Below are 16891 nucleotides of genomic sequence, written 5' to 3' on the forward strand. Positions count from 1 at the left end.
AATTATCGAAGTCATCATTTCCAAAACAATAATTGTTATCTCAACGAAATTATGAAATGTATTATGTAACAACAACAATGCATTCATAATACAACATCTCATGACAGTGGGAAATTAAATCACTATATTTAAACCACAATATTTATTGTTACTTACATAACATTACAATTATGTATGTGATCATTGTGACACTAAGTTGCATTTAAACGTAAAATAAATACTTAATAAATATCTTAAGCCGAATAATATTTACAAATTAAGTCTACTAATACTGTTTTTTTTTTAATTTTGTCCATCGCGTTATATGTAATATCTTGACATTCGCCGGTTTAACCAGAACTCTTTGATCATATCACTGCCTTTTTCGCCAATCATAATAATTGGTGCATTAGTATTTCCACTAACCAAATTAGGCATTATGCTACCATCGATTACCCTAAGGCCTTTGATTCCATACACTCTCAGTTCGGGGTCAACGACTGCATCTGGATCCCAGTAGGGTCCCATTTTCGCAGTGCCGACTGGATGGTAAATTGTGCACGTGTACTGCCTTATCATGCATTCCCAATACGCATCTGTGTACCTCTTAATACTAACACACGCAGGAAAGACGTGTTTATTCAAAACGGAACCATGTCGTTGGAAAGCTTGTGTCCTAGACAATGCTATAGCGATTTTAACGCCTTCAACAAGCGTCTTAACATCCATTTCGTCCATCAAATAATTTGGATAAATGTATGGATAATCGTATGGGTTTGAGCTGCGTAACCGTATAAAACCTTTGCTTCTTGGACGTAGCAACATCGGAATGATACTCCAAACGTCCATATTGTTAATCGGTCTAAAAACGGCATCATAAAAATTCTCCATCAGCCCGTGTGCTTTACGTATTTGTTCACCGCCGTCGGAATTTGTTGAACCGGATATGAAGTGGAATTCAATGTCAGGAAAATCGTCTGAAGCATTTGCGTATTTCGTATTCACGAATGCTAGACCCTCGACTCCGCCCATAATTGTCAAGGGACCTTCACCGAGCACTGCGTACTCCATCAAAGTGCTCACTGTATGTAAGCGGTGTTCGACAATTGAAATTTCTTTGTTTACCATGAAGGCTAAACCGCCTAAACCAATGTGATCTTGCAAATTACTGCCAACCTTTAGATTCTGGATAACAGGTATCCGATGCTTTGCTAGTTCTTCACTTGGACCGATGCCAGATAACATTAAAATTTGAGCTGAGTTGATGGTACCAGCGGAAAGTATTACCTCTTTTCGTGCTCTGATGCGGTGTACCATCTTATCGCGTATAAATTCAACACCAAATGCTATTTTCGTGCGTGGATCTATTAGAACTTTAGTAACGTGAGAATGCATAGATATGTGTAAGTTTTGGCGATCTTTAGCGGATCTCAGAAAAGCCTTTGAAGTAGAACAACGGCTGCCTCGTCTGACAGTGCCTTGGGCTACCATAAAGCCTGTCTGGTTTTCGCCGTTTATGTCTCGGTTCATGTACCCTAATTCTAATCCACCTTCAATGAAACTCGACACTAGTGGCGTTTGGTAAGGGGCTTCTGCAACCGTAAGGTATCCACCGGTACTGTGATAAGGTGTTTGAGCTAAATACGGATTCTTGTTATCTTCTGATTTCTTGAAGTAATGAAGCACGTCCTTATAACCCCATCCTTTGTTGCCCAGCGCCTCCCATGTGTCATAATCTCTTCTATTACCTCGAAGATAGAGCATGTAGTTCAAAACGGAACTGCCACCCAGGACTTTACCACGAGGCCAGTTGCAGCGTCCCCCTTTCATTGCTGAAAATTTTAATAACAATCATGATGACAATATTCCGTATAAGGAAAGTGAAAAATTTAAACGAATGTGTAAATATCACGCACGTTTTATACAAAGGACCGCTTTCCTTGATTTCAAAATTAATAATAAAAAAAAACAAGTTTTTCATACCTAAACAACTAGTTCCTTGGGGTTCGGTTTTGTATTGCCAGTCTAGTTTACTCAGTTGTAAGTATCCTGCCAGTAGGGGCACATCGGATATCTCTGTTTCATGTCCCCCTGCTTCTAGCAGCAGTATCTTCCAGTAACCGATTTCTGAGAGTCGATTCGCTAAAACAGCTCCTGAAATTTTGTATGGGTTGCAAGATAAGTATAGAATGCTTCTTTTGTTGCGAGGATAGATTAAAGAGCTCACGGACCATCTAGTGTATAGTGGTTACCCGATGCCATCACAATACTACAACCTGAATTCCGTCACACACCTTGAGACACGTGGCCTAACTTGTATTGTCGTCTGGTTCATCCTTAAAATGGATACATTTATACATATGGTGGGATGCCTATGAGATTCACAATACAAGGTGCGAATAATGAATGAAGGTCAGTTGAAAGTGAATCCTTTAGTCACCTTTTACGACATCCACGGGAAGAGATGTGCGGTGGTGCGGATGGTGGTGCGATTTTAAATTGAAATGGCATGCAGTTAATAACTCTTACAAAAAATGGAATGATTTCATATTATGGTACCCATCAAACGACTCCTCTCTCTTTCTCCGAGAATTCGTGCACCTCAGGCTAGAACGTGGAGAGGTACGAGAGGTGGGCGCGGTCACCACTAAAATCATAATACTCGACCAGTTCGTTGACTAAAACGACCTGATTAGACTGCAGCAAACTTTGCATTACCCTTCGCTAAGTATTACAGAATATTATATACATTAGATCCCCGTTGATGTAATTGAATGTCGAACAAGGTATATAAACAATACTATAATGCATTTTTGGTATTTTGATGTCATTGTTATAATGTGGAACGTTTTTATATAAATAAAGAAACGCTCCACATTCAACGGGCCGCGCTATGTTTTTCTCCTGTGTTATGATTGTCGGAAAGACATTCGAAAAAAGAGCAATCACATCTCGATTAACAAAAATACTGACTTCGATTGTCAATTGACAATTCAATTGAATCTGGATTTGGTGGTGCACTACTCAAAGGCATTCACAATCACACCCACACAATCAGAATAAAAGCTATTAAATATTTACGATGTTCATTTATTAATTCTGCACATAAAAATAATAGGTAATTTAGCTTCAGTTTCTTTTAAAAGATCGAATACTAGCTACCTATACTTACTAACCAGCTGAGCCAGCCCCTACTATAATGAAGTCGTATTCCGGTAGTATCTCATCGCTGACATCTGTAGGACGACCCTCCGGATCTGTCCGGTCGTATTGGTAGTACGCTATCGCGGCTACCAGCATCGGAACGAACCAAGCCACCTAAAAAAAAAACATACGTACCGAAATAAGTACTGCCTTTTTAAATGTAAAATCGATTAATTATTAAGTGCTTTATTTAAATACTAGCTTTTGGCCGCGACTTCGTCCGCGTGGAATAGTTACTTTGGCATAATGCTAAATTTTAACTGCGACTTCATTTATTTAGAAAGAAAAAGAACCCCGATTTTGAAACATTCTTTATTGGTGCTCCGTTTGTATTGGTCGTTATATGTAGCCTATAAGCCTTCCTCAATGAATGGGCTATCTAACACTGAAACATTTTTTCAAATCGGACCAGTAGTTCCTGAGATTAGCGCGATCAAACAAAGAAACAAACTCTTCAGTTTTATAATATTAGTATAGATATGATTATTTATTGAAGGCGCTACACAAATAATTCTAAGTATTATTCTTTATTATATGTACGTAGTCGTAGGTAGTTAGAGGAAGTCTGAAAGCGGCACATGTGACCGAGAAATGCGCGTTTGGGATGGTAAATTCATGTGATGAGACGAAATGATCAATGAGGTTGTTAAAAGAGTTTTAACTATGAATGTGGAAGGCTTTAGCGGAAGAGGTAAACCTAAAAAACAATGGATGGATTGTGTGAAAGACAATATGTGTAAGAGGAGCATGAGTGACGAAATGGAAGATAGAGGAGTATGGAAGGAGAAAACATATTGCGCCGAACCTAGGTGACTGGGAGAAGGACAAGGGAATGATGATGATGTAATCCATAATATGTTGGTATGTCACATTGAAGGCTTGACATTAGCTTTAGTAAATTTCGCTCAAAACAGTTTAAAACATAATATAATTTATTGGAATGCCCTGAGTTATATGTATCTCTCTTCCTAGTAATGCATCACACATGGTGGTAAGCTCAGCTTTCCTTATATTCTCCTCCACTTCGCTCTGTCTTCGACCACATCAGCGTCATTAATATACGGTGGCTAATATATGTATTAAACTTGTGCATTCCTACGGTCCCAATTCCGCAAAACGATAAAATATCTCATTTTACAAATGATTTTACCATTACCTGCTCATTTTACCTTTTGACTTACATTCGTCGACCTCAATGTTTAAATAGAGCGGTTAGCGTAGTGTGATTATAATAAAAAAATCCATTTAAGTTTCTTTGCATTGCACACAGACAGACCTAACTTATTTTATTTGATTGGAGGTCTCATTTTCTTTATGTTTTGGGTATTTGTATTTTTGATTGTCTGGCGTAATATTGTGGGTAGTGTGAGATATTTTTTTTTTGTTGATGGCAATACCTGTGAGCCAGTTGCAGCAGCAATAGCAGTTCCGGACAGCACATCAGCGGCTGCGTTCACTATAGCACTCATCTTGTCGTCTGGAAAATGTAAAACATTTATTATATCACCATAAAACGAATAGTAGATCAAATTATTACGGAATCATTCAAATTTGGATCGGTTCTAATGATGATTTATTTTAAATTAAATGAAATAATCCTTGGCAGTTCTTTCAAACTTTTGATGCTACTCAAGTAGTTTAAAGTTATTGTTCCATAGACACACAGTAACAATAATTAAAGAAGTTACTAATCTAGGACAAATCACTTGGCCTCAATCTAGGATTCCCGAATTTTTGTCTAATGTGGCATATAGACCTGCGATCCTCCTCCTCGATGCAAGTGTAAAATATCAAGTTAATCGGACGTTTTGATGTTCGTAAAAATGACGTTAAAAGATTCCATTACATACAAGCAAACACACATACATACATACATACATACATACATACATACATACATACATAGCAGGCTAATAAAAGTGTGTCATAATATAGTTCGGGCGTCGACCGACAATGGAAGCGAAAACGGTGTCGTCTGAAAGCGTGTGATCCGTTATATGCAATACGTCGCTACATGCGAATGGACACGTCCCAATGTGCTTACAATTCACGTCACAAACACAGCGGTATTTGCAGAAGGGTCAAAGAGAAGACATTAAAACCTTTTTATTGCTCTACATAGGCGGACAATCTCACGGTCTAACTGTAGCCAAAAGACATCACCACCGATGTTGAATATTTTAAAAAAAAAAATTTTTATTGCTTTGATGGGTGGACGAGCTCATAGCCCGCCTGGTGTTAAGTGGTTACTGGTGCCCGTAGACATCTACAACGTAAATGCGCCACCCACCTTGAGATATAAGTTCTAAGGTCTCAGTATAGTTATAGTTACAACGGCTGCCCCACCCTTCAAACCGAAACGCATTACTGCTTCACGGCAGAAATAGGCGGGGCGGTGGTACCTACCCGTGCGGACTCACAAGAGGTCCTACCACCAGTAATTACGCAAATTATAATTTTACGGGTTTGATTTTTACTACACGATGTTATTCCTTCACCGTGGAAGTCAATCGTGAACGTTTGTCAAGTACGTATTTCATTAGAAAAATTGGTACCCGCCTGAGATTCGAACATCGGTGTGCATCGCTCAACACGAATGCACCGGACGCCTTATCCTTTAGGCCACGACGACTTCTAATCTAAGGTCAAGGTTACAAATAGATCGCATAGAGGACGAAAGAATTTGTTATTCGCGGCTGTAATAGATAGAATTAGGGTACACATCCGTGCGTCTCAAACTCAACCGCTAGCAACAGCCAATACGCTGCCTATGCTTGTCGCGTTGAAAGCAAAATCGATACCACGGCTCCCGTTCATGTTAATATAAAAAAAATTACATTATAATATGAAATAACAAATCGATGCTTTCAATGAACACTACGCTAACTCCAAATTCATAGGTTTACAGGAGGAGCGTTTAAACGAAAAAAGTTGATAATATCTTTATTATTGCAGATATATTTATGTTTTTTTTTGTGTAACTAGCTGATTTACTCTTGCTTCGAACCCCATCAATAATGATTTGTAATACTTTTAAAATAGTAAAGCGATTTGCGTGAAAAACGAAAATTACAAAATTTTGAGTTAGAGTAGTGTTCATTGGAGGCATCGAATAGCAATTTTCCGGCTGTTTGGACGCATTTAGAAATCGAATCTTCTGGAAATTAAGAAACACCATTAATTCGCAGCCATCCTTCGGAATTGCAAACGGAATACTAACAAGTTCCGGTGAAAATAACAGTTGTTATGTAACGATAATGTAATGTACTCTGTGCTATTGATATAATATATGAATATTTATATGTTTCGAAGTGTCGTGTTGCATGAAGAACGTTTAATATAGGTCAGTTGAATTATATAAACACACTAAGCTGTAAAGCTAATAAAAAACAAAATCGGTTCTATTGTGACTTACAGGCCTTTATGCACGACAGGTTGGAGGGAAAGCGGCAGTATCGTCAATATTATTAATTTCATAATATTAACAGATTAACAGAGAATTAGAGAAGTTTTATTTTAGGTTAATTAATGAAGCATTAAATATGACTTAGACAGATGTAAGAGTTACATCAAGGTTTCTCACGGCAGAAGATGTTTTCTTCCAAAATGGCGTTAAGAATTAAGGATTTTAGTTGGAAATTATATGAATAAACTGATATTGTTTATTGGTATACTGACTTGGTTAACTGGTTGATGGACTGACGATTATTACATTACATGTACATATTGTAGCCTTTAACTAAAAACTGAACCATATGTTAGGCAAAAGTTAATTTTGGCCGGTAAACATGCGTAATGAGCCGGTTTTCTCGTCTAAAACTGTGATACTTCTCAGATTGCTGACAATGACATTTGAGATCATTCAACCCGTCGGGTGCTGTAGGATTACGAATGAAAACAAAATATCACAGAGATTTTGCTATGAAGTCCTAAGAGGTCATATTTACGTCTATTCTCGGGATGCAATAATACTTTTGTAATTGAAGAACTCACAAGAAATTGGAGGCCTTAAAACCTGAGATCAAGGGCGGATCCAGCTTTGGCGCCAGGAGGGGGTCACATAGTCGTGGGCAAGTTAAGAACTTATAATTTAATTTTGATAACAATATAAATCATGATGTTCTTCAATTAGTCCAAGTTAGTTCAAGTCCTGGAATTAGCTCAGGGGGGGGGTCATGACCCCCATGACCCACCCCCTGGATCCGCCGTTGCCTGAGATTCGATTCGCTAATAGGTATGTTTGACGTCACAGATGAACCAAAAACAAATCTATTTATGCTTACAATACATATTATTTTCAATAGAATTGAATTTTATAGTGAAGCAGTAGAATAATTAACTGTTTTTTAAATTTCGCGACCATTAATTTTATAAACTATATTACAGATTTATCACGATGCATTGTTAGTTCCGTGTATTTCAGAGCTGTTGCAATATTGATCACGGTTAGATTCTAAAACTAAAAATCGTGGTAAGAATCCGCTAAATAATAGTATTTACAAGTAGGTATCAAAAAGTTACAAAGCTATTAAATTTTTATAAAACATAGACGTAATAATAGACGAATTTTATATTTCAAATGTAATCTGATAGTATACTTTCCGACGATTATAGTTTAATGTGTTCGTTACTTGTTATTAGATATTTGAGGCTTTTTAGCAAACAAGCTTATGGCCCGCTTGGTGTGTAGCTGTCAAAGTCTGACATCTCCGCTTGAAGCACAAGGTTGAAGTCTCAAATGTGCTGCAGAACGGTCGCTCCATTTTTCGAACCCCGCCGCAGAAATAGGCTGGATTGTGGTGACCCGTCCGACCTCACAATATACCACGTTTCAATAACGATATTTTTTATATTAGTAATAGAAGTCGTTCTCGTATTCACTTTAGTTACTTCAAAGGAGTTTGTTTTTGGCACATTCAGACCTTATCGTACTAAAAGAGGACATCATAGGTCTTAGCCATTATGATTAGATCATATAGCTCACGTCCGACTAGTCGGATACCGCTAACTCACCTTGAGACACGAGGTCAACGACCCAGTTACCTTAGAATAAGGCTGCCCTTTAATCTGTAACACAAAATTGCTTCGCGCAATACCGATACAGCCTCAGATAGGGACGTATGTGCTGCTCCACACACAACACTATTTGCTATCACGAATTTAGACTGTAAAAAATAAAACGTAATACTTACAATTATTCACACTTTCACAAATACACGGGCACAAGCGACAAAAATTCTGAATTGGAAATCATTTCACTGAAACCGACGTGTGAACACAAAACAACACAAAATATATAAACAAAACGACCCTAACGCAAATTTGTTCACACGAAATTCGCAAAACAATTCTTAAATTGTGTGATAGATTTATTAAACTGGTTTGAAATCGATAGGCTGTTCGCCAGCGGAGGTAGCAAGCACTTTCTTTGACGGTCAAACGGTAACTTAAACGTCATATTGCCTCGAGTGGTGGGGCCAGTTTTCTTTCCTCTACGCACATCGAAACTTATTGGTTTGTTTTCTAGTAACAACTTAGTTATCGCATCAATTGTGTAATATCCGTTCGTTGGTGTCGAGCTGTTGGCGATAATGGCTGTGATATCACGAGGCCCGGTTTTTTTTATTGCTTAGATGGTTGGACGACCTCACAGCCCACCTGGTGCTCAGTGGTTACCAGAGCCCGTAGACATCTACAACGTAAATGCGCTACCCACCTTGAGATATAAGTTCGAAGGTCTCAGTATAGTTACAACGGCTGTCCCGCTCTTCAAACCGAAACGCATTACTGGTTCACGGCAGAAATAGGCAGGGTGGTAGTACCTACCCGCGCGGACTCAAAAGAGGTTCTACCATCACAGTAAGTTCTGTTGAGGGTATTAAGATTTCGTGTTCTCGTATTGTTTCGGCACACATAACAACCGAAAGCTTGGGACAATTGAATATGGAAAGTTTCTTTGATGACAGAGCGAAGATCTTTCATTTGCTTCTTTTCGCCCTGATCCCACATTATGTGGGTTTGGCGGAGCGTGCCTTCCTATTATGCTGCATAAGGACTTAGCATAAGTTTTACGACTGGCCCTCTTCCAGACGTAACTTCTCTTGGGTAATATCTCCAGTAATATAATTATACATTGCAACGCTCTACATGAAGGGTTTGTTGTTTGGGGTTAAAGTTTTTGGTTCTATAATTTACCTTTTTCTACTCATGGTAGGACCTCTTGTGAGTCCGCACGCGTAGGTACCACCACCCTGCCTATTTCTGCCGTGAAGCCGTAATGTTTCGGTTTGAAGGGTGGGGCAGCCGTAAGATGGGTGGCGCATTTACGTTGTAGATGTCTATGGGCTCCAGTAACCAGGTGGGCTGTGAGCTCGTCCACCCATCTAAGCAATAAAATAAAAAAATGTGCCAAGATATGTTTTGGGCGACGACGGCTTTGCCTTGCACCGTCGCTTGGGTCAATCAAACCGGAACGCGAAAGTATATGAAATACGTGAGAAATTGTCCCGGTGCCAATCCGCGTGCTTCATTTTTCCAAGTTTTTCCTTTAAGTTAGAAACGATAGTTGAAAGAAACCTCGTGTATACATTATTCGCGAGACTCATCTTGCGAAAGTATGTTAAGTCGTATTTCCAGGAAACGTACTGACGGCACAACGAGGTTTTGCAAACTCGATATGCTCGACATTCGTTTATGACTCATTAGATTTTTTTTAAAGCTTAAAGTTATTCCTGATCTTTCGCAATATTAAATTAATATGTTCCACGTGTAAGTGCTGGCATTTTAGTGGACTTTATTACGGTACACGATTGGTACGACCGGTCGACCAAAGAGAAAAGCATCGAGTTTGGGTCTAAATGTAGCTCATAAATATAAAGAAGTTAATATTTGGTCTAATTCCTATTAAAAAAAAAACAAGTTTTTTTGTTCTCGTATATACAAGATGTAAAAATCCTTAGCACCGATCGCGTCGTTCTCGTCAAACTCGTTGGTTGTCGAGAGTGCGACATGCAACTTATAACCCACTGTGTTTCTCGCCGGATCTTCTCAGTGACCCACTTTGCCGATCCTGTGGTAGATACAGCGAAACGAAACGCTACTCTTGCTAGAGCCAGTGTTAGCAAATTCTCTCAGACTGAGCCCGTAAAATACCCCTCCCAAAAGTAGCTGAAATAGCCCCTTAGTCTGCTTAGTCTAGCTGGTAGTCACCAGCGATTAGGTAGGAAAAAAAACACCAAACTAAAGAGCCCTTTACGTTCGCGACCCATTCCCAATGCTGAAACAGGAATATACAACAGCTTTAACGTATGTAAACGGAGACTAATGAAAATAGTCAAAGCATAAACAGATATAGTTCTAGTAAGTCGTTTCGTGAAATAATATAGGCGAAATTAACTGGTAGGTCCGGCGGCGTTCCTACGAGACTCTAACACGCTGACTACCATGTAGGTCACCGGTGCCTTACGCGGCGCACTGAAGCAATTATGTCGATTTCTGTTACTAAGCGCCTGGATTGCCTAACTTTGCCTTCTTTTGTTTGTCAATGTATGTTTTAGTATTTTAGGTCTTTTAGAAATAGATTCATTTTCAGTATCTGTGGATTCGTCTTTCCCAGAGTCTACTAGATATTCCGACGTCTTAATGGCCTTATTAATCGTAGCTTTATGAGCCAGTTATAAGAAGACTATGAAAAGGTGTTATTCATGTTGCCTTTTTTATTATAGCTCCTATCTTCTTCTGAGTCGGTTTCTTCCTTGCTGAAGGTCGTGTCTAGTTTAAAATGTTGATTACTCGATGCACTTTTCTCCCCCACGTCTATATAGCTCCTATAGAGCTTTTTTTCCTACCTATTCGCTGGTAGCCTAAGGGGATATTCCAGCTACGCCCGAACGGGATATTGCGAATAAGTATATATTTGCTTTTTTTTTGTATCCGTCCCGGTTCTCGTTAACTGGGGTTATCGTACCTTTCGATGTTTGACCACCAGGTCGATGGCGGGCGGCCTCCACCTTTCTTTTGTTCTGGCAAGCCCAATGCGACCTTCACCACATGATCTTCGTCCCGTCTCATGATATGGCCATACCATCTAAGGCGATTTTCCGTCATTTTGTCTGTGATTGATGCGACTTTAAAGCTCCCCCGTATGTATTCATTCCGCACTCTAAATAAATACTATTACTATTAAATAATAATAAATACTATTACTATTAAATAATAATAAATACTATTACTATTAATTAATAATTTATTACATATTTATTCTCCTATATCTATATATTAATACGTGAAGCAAAAACTTTGTATCCCTTTTTACAAAAATTGCGCGGACGGAGGAGTATGAAATTTTGCACACTTATAGAGAATATAGAGAAGAAGTGTACAATGCTAATATTTTTTTGAAATAATGCATAAAAGATACATTAAATCAATAAAAAAAACATTACACACACTACATACCATGTATATGCGACGCACACACGCATGCATACTATTTATTGTCAAACTTTTGTTCTTGACGTCCGTTCTCAAATTGAGAATAGATTAAATATTGTTTGTCTTTATTAATATTTTTCTATAGTGTGGTCCTGGCGAAATTTGTGATTATAGAAGTATAAAATACAATCATAATAGTGTAAAAACTTACAATTCCAATTAATTATAGTCGAATTTCGACTACTGCGGGACCTCTAGTACGTAATAAATCGTAATCGTAAATAATACGTCTTTTTCGTTGTGTTGAGACTCTTCAATTCATGTACGCGCTTGTAATATATGTACATTTAAGTAATCTTATCTTCTCTTTTAATCTGTATCTAATTTACGTAATCTTTGTTCCAGGTGGCTGTTTCGGGCCGACCACGAAACGTACCATAGTGGGTGGATGGGCATGGGCCTGGTGTCTGGTTACGGACGTCCAACGTATATCCCTTGAAGTAAGTAATATTACAGTAGATTGGGGGGAATAGGGACTAGAGGTGGAATAGGGACAGGTCTGGGATGTCACAATACTTTTATTGAGTTGGTAGAGATTTAACGTTGTTGAACTAAAAATGACTTTTATTTAGTGTTTATGAATATTAAATAGTTTAATTTAGTCATCAAAGCTTTGTAACTCATTAAAGATATTAAAAAATTAATTACCTAAAGTTAGGTACCTAACAACTAAATAGTGCTAGCCTTAGCGAAAAACTCTATTAACCTCTTAACCGACCCGATTCACCAACGCCTGGGTGAATAGGGACACGTGACTTTTTGTAACGTTTTATGATTATTCTTTAATAAACTATATCTTAATGCATTATAAATGAAGAAATTATAAATGAAAAAAAATGAAAAATTAAAAAAATAAAAGAAAAACTACCGGAACTATTATGATCTCTGATTTATTACTATACACACTATATAAAAAAACCGATGAAAATCAACGTCGAACTTAAAAATTCCCCCACTTTAAGGTATTGAAATATTAAAAAAAAAATTAGTCTATTGACAGCGCAGCGGTTTTCTATTACTCTAAAATACATATTAAAATAATATGGTCGCGACTCTCATACTTTAGAGAATGGTTTAGTCATTGTTCGTAATTCGGAACAGTTTTTTTTTTCTTTTTTCCTACCTATGCTGATAGCCTTGAGATGATATCAGCGTTACCCTAGCGTGTAGGTGAGCTCTCGGGGCTCAAACCGGAGGTGTTGCTAACACTGGCCTTAGCAAGAGCAGTGATTCGCAGAATCTACCACCGGATCGGAAACGCGACCCACTGAGAAGATCCGGCGAGTAACTCAGTGGGCTGTGTCTATGGGTTAAGCGGAACGGATGCGAAGCGGATGACGTGTTGTTGTTTAAAAATAATCTGTGTAATTTCATATAATATTTCGCGATAATTCAATCTACTGCAAAGACGGGCCGGGTTATCTACTTTTAAACCAGTGGTTTTTTTAAATAACTCTCACTGCATGCATTTTTTTCTAGTAATATTACATCCTTGTTTTGGAACTTTGAACCTGTGGTTGTTATTCCTTTTCTAATTTGCCAATTAAATGTAGGCGGCAATGAAGTACATGAATATTGTTGTTATGCCCTAATCGTATGATAGAAAGAGGTAGTAGAAAAGGTTTATATAAATCTGATGATTCCCTCCTAGGTGATGACATTGAACCCGATGTGCGAGTACGTTGAAACGGCCCAAGGAGTGCCGCTCACGGTGACCGGAGTCGCCCAGTGCAAGATCATGAACGAAGACGAACTTCTCACAACTGCCTGCGAGCAGTTCCTGGGCAAGACCGTCAAAGAGATTAAGATGACTGTCCTGCAAACGTTGGAGGGTCATTTGCGAGCTATTCTCGGTGAGCAAAATTTTATATCAGCGCCATCTATTTTAAAATTTGCGTATCAATTTACAGCGCCATCTAGCAAATATTATTGATAAATGATAATTAAAAACTGCTATACGTGTACTATTTAGTTTAAGGAACTACCGGTAGGTGTCATAACGTTGACTAATAATCTTCGATCAACAATAGTAACTAGATAAAGGGATACGTACAAAATTAAAGCAAAAACTGTCCGCGTGAATATATACTTATATAGCTACATTCGTTTACTAACAAACGGAGAAAAAAGTTTTGAAACACTTTTACTTTCAAACTAATAACAACTATGGCACTTAGTAATAAAGTCACAAATCTCCAAAACATTATCTAATACTTACGATCATTCGTCACATAAAACGAGCAAAGCAATAAATTACTCCTGTCACTTACCAATAAAAAGACATATTTTAAACAACTTTTAATGTTAAATCAATCTTAAAAGACAACAAATAAAGTAACTTTTCCCTTAATTACTCTGAGAACTAACATCGTTTTGCTTTATTTATTTTTGCTTCTTGAAATGCCGATTTCTATTTACTACAGGAGGTAAAGGAGTCGCGCTTAACACTAAAATAATTTATTAATGAATTAAAGTAAAAGTTTAGTTGTTTACTTTTTATGTTTTGGAAATGTATGTTTGTTAGTATCTGTACATTACTTATTATTTTATTAGCGTTACGTTTTTGTGTAATATATATTTTTAAGTTTTCGCGACCAGTGCACATAATAAAACAACGTTTAAACGGTTTCAAGCGTGGTATTTTTATTACAATGTTTCGGCCACATTTCAGTAGCCGTGAGCACGGAAGGCAAAGATGTCCAGTGTCAATAAGCGGAGTTCTTAGCTGGCTTATAAAAGTCATCTCTTGTTTCTCTGGCGACAATCGAGATCCATTCTGCACACGTGATTGCTAGGAAAGCTAAAATAAAAATGGAAAGCTAAGTATCTAATGAGAGTCCAACAAACAGACACAAAAGCAGCATTAACCAATTTTAACCAACTAATTTTGAAGTGCTGCTAACAAATTTTAAAAAATTATTACAACACAAATCTACTCCATGCATTTACTGTTCTGTTAAGCAAAAGTTTGTCCATGTGTTGGCCGAGCCTTGGCCAACATTTGTAGCGGTGGATAAAAATCGGTAATTTTGTTCAAAATTTAATATTATTTATAAGTTTAAAGCTTACAATATAGTTTATACTTCATGTACTTACCGAAAGTAAGATACTCCGGCCGTTAAATTGCTTTTTCGGGCCTTATTTTTGCAACTTTTGAATACACACTGCGGTATTGTGAGACGGGTTGACATTGGCTGTGTTTGAAGTGAACTAAACAAAATAAGAGCTCACATTTCAAGTGCGCTGTTATTTGACGAGACGGATTTTATGCACCGACCCGAAATCTAGTTACTATTGTTGATCGAAGCTAATAATTATTTTACAAGATTTTTTTTATTATTTTGTGTTGTACATTCTCCCTCTCTTTTTTATTGAATAGTCGAATAATATTAACAAATATCAGATGACTCTTTGTTGTGTCTATAACAACAACGGGTGGGTAGGAGCGTATTCAACAGTGAATGAAATCTTTTTTTTTATAAGCCTGATGTTTTCTAAAAATAGTCACATTTAATAAAAAGAAAAGTCCACGCTCTGCCGACTTTAAAAACGAACAAAATACATAAAACTCTCTGGAAACTGTCATGCATCAGTTGCATTGCGTTTATAAAAGGTATACAGTCCGGCGAAAACCTCAGCGGGCTGATGCATGGGCTAGATTGCACGACGAACCCCTTGCCGAGTTCGACGGGTATGTACGGTTACCGGGGTCACTAAGCTGGCTTCTAGTGCTAGAGCTGAAGGCTAAGGTCTAATGCAAGGGTGATTGGATCTGGTGGATCCGTAAGGACGTGTACATTACTTGACTAGATTCGCGGAAACGAAGGAAAATACTATTTGTCTTCTCAGCGGGTTGCGATTCCGATCCGGTGGTAGATTCATTCGCAAAACAGTTACTCTTGAGTCGTTAGGTCTCCTTTGGAGGCGCTCGGTTAGCTCTTAGCAAATCCCGCCCTTCCTGGCTGAGCCTTTGCTCGCCATATTATCCTGGTGAAATTGGAAATTCCTCCGGGCCACTAGTAATCCCTCAAACATAAAAAAAAATCGAGTAATGTCTGACTCGACGGTGCGGCGGTTAGCGCCCCTCACTGCTGGGCGAGGGTCGTCGTTTGATTACCGCATCGGCCAAACATTCGGGTGACACGTTTGTTTGCTTACATTTAAACGTATACAAGTATCTAACGGTAGGCAGCGGCTTAGCTCAGCCCCAGATATTGCTGAGGTCCATGGGCGATGGTAACCACTCACCATCAGGTGGACAAAAAAAAAATAACGGTTTCTGGTTCTCATAGTCCAAGGAATCCTAGTTTGGAACCCGATGATCATGTATGACTCTTCTCCGACTAGTATTATTCCTGGAAGCCATTAGGAAACACGAATCGGCTACTATACGTATTTACGTAATTTGGTCATCAATTCTCAGTTTGAAAAGGTCCTAAACGCACTTACTTATAGTCGGCTTTATATCAACAGAGCCACGGTCGGTATTTGTTAAAACAACAATATTAGAAAGGGATGAGGCATATTCGTCATTAAAAAAAAACCACTTTCGTCGTAGAAGACGAACTTAACACGTGATTCCTTATCTCTCAAACTCAGGGTCGCCCTAAGCCCTTTTCGAATGATTCACAGCGAAACGTTAGAATGCACCCAAAACAATCCATACTGCCCTAGATTCAATCGAACTGACTATTGTCACAACACATGAGTCGAGATTGACACTCAACTCATACAGTTACAAGGTATTGAGTACTGAAGAAGAACTACTGAATTCTGGTTTCTCAATTTTTACTCAATTTTTACTGATGGTAGAACCTCTTGTGAATCCGCACGGGTAGGTACCACCACCCTGCCTATTTCTGCCGTGAAGCAGTAATGCGTTTCGGTTTGAAGGGTGAGACAGCCGTTTTAACTATACTTGAGACCTTAGAACTTATATCTCAAGATGGGTGGCGCATTTACGTCGTAGATGTCTATGGGCTCCAGTAACCACTTCACACTAGGTGGGCTGTGAGCTCGTCCACCCATGTAAGCAATAAAAAAAAAGACGAGAATATCACCCAACTGATATGGTCAGTAGTGACTTTTGCTCACGGACTTTGAACATGGCAGGGGCATAGCCAATTTGCTGTCTACCACGTACTCTTCGGGTACGCCGAGTTCATTCCATAGTCATACTGGTCGAGAGAGGAATGATCTATGAAAACTTATTGTG

The 16891-nt window shown here is 38.4% G+C and overlaps 3 protein-coding genes and 1 long non-coding RNA gene across 4 annotated transcripts in view; 2 read left to right on the forward strand and 2 right to left on the reverse strand.

The window, feature by feature from the left end:
• Positions 1-16891, forward strand: part of LOC101741968 (flotillin-2) — a 436009-nt gene that overhangs the window by 364220 nt on the left and 54898 nt on the right. Inside the window, exons 2-3 of the mRNA XM_021349858.3 lie at positions 12022-12116; positions 13328-13529. Coding sequence (XP_021205533.2) covers positions 12022-12116; positions 13328-13529 — 297 coding nt within the window. The remainder of the gene's footprint in view (positions 1-12021; positions 12117-13327; positions 13530-16891) is intronic.
• The window catches only part of LOC101746922 (NADH dehydrogenase [ubiquinone] 1 alpha subcomplex subunit 7), a 364870-nt gene that overhangs the window by 187459 nt on the left and 160520 nt on the right, over positions 1-16891 (forward strand). The gene's annotated exons all lie outside the window — the stretch shown is intronic.
• LOC101741817 (glucose dehydrogenase [FAD, quinone]) lies at positions 128-8685 on the reverse strand. Its single transcript, XM_012692710.4, has 5 exons — positions 8376-8685; positions 4581-4660; positions 3156-3297; positions 1963-2133; positions 128-1811 (listed from the first exon to the last, which is right to left on the reverse strand). Exons 2-5 carry the CDS (start codon positions 4650-4652, stop codon positions 301-303), a joined length of 1896 nt encoding a protein of 631 aa, XP_012548164.1. The 5' UTR covers positions 4653-4660; positions 8376-8685; the 3' UTR covers positions 128-300.
• On the reverse strand, positions 14294-14986 carry LOC134200321 (uncharacterized). Its single transcript, XR_009975174.1, has 2 exons — positions 14773-14986; positions 14294-14476 (listed from the first exon to the last, which is right to left on the reverse strand). It is a non-coding gene; the product is annotated as an uncharacterized LOC134200321 (long non-coding RNA).

This window comes from Bombyx mori, chromosome 16 (assembly GCF_030269925.1).
Source record: "Bombyx mori chromosome 16, ASM3026992v2".
Lineage (NCBI taxonomy): Eukaryota > Metazoa > Arthropoda > Insecta > Lepidoptera > Bombycidae > Bombyx > Bombyx mori.

Bases quoted from the DNA above. Each gene is read 5' to 3' on its own strand.
- LOC101741817 (XM_012692710.4), bottom strand. From the start codon at position 4,652: ATGAGTGCTATAGTGAACGCAGCCGCTGATGTGCTGTCCGGAACTGCT. The intron at 2,134-3,155 runs GTTAGTAAGTAT...ACAAAATTTCAG, and splicing joins AGTAGGGGCTGGCTCAGCTG to GAGCTGTTTTAGCGAATCGA. The intron at 1,812-1,962 runs GTATGAAAAACT...TAAAATTTTCAG, and splicing joins CCAAGGAACTAGTTGTTTAG to CAATGAAAGGGGGACGCTGC.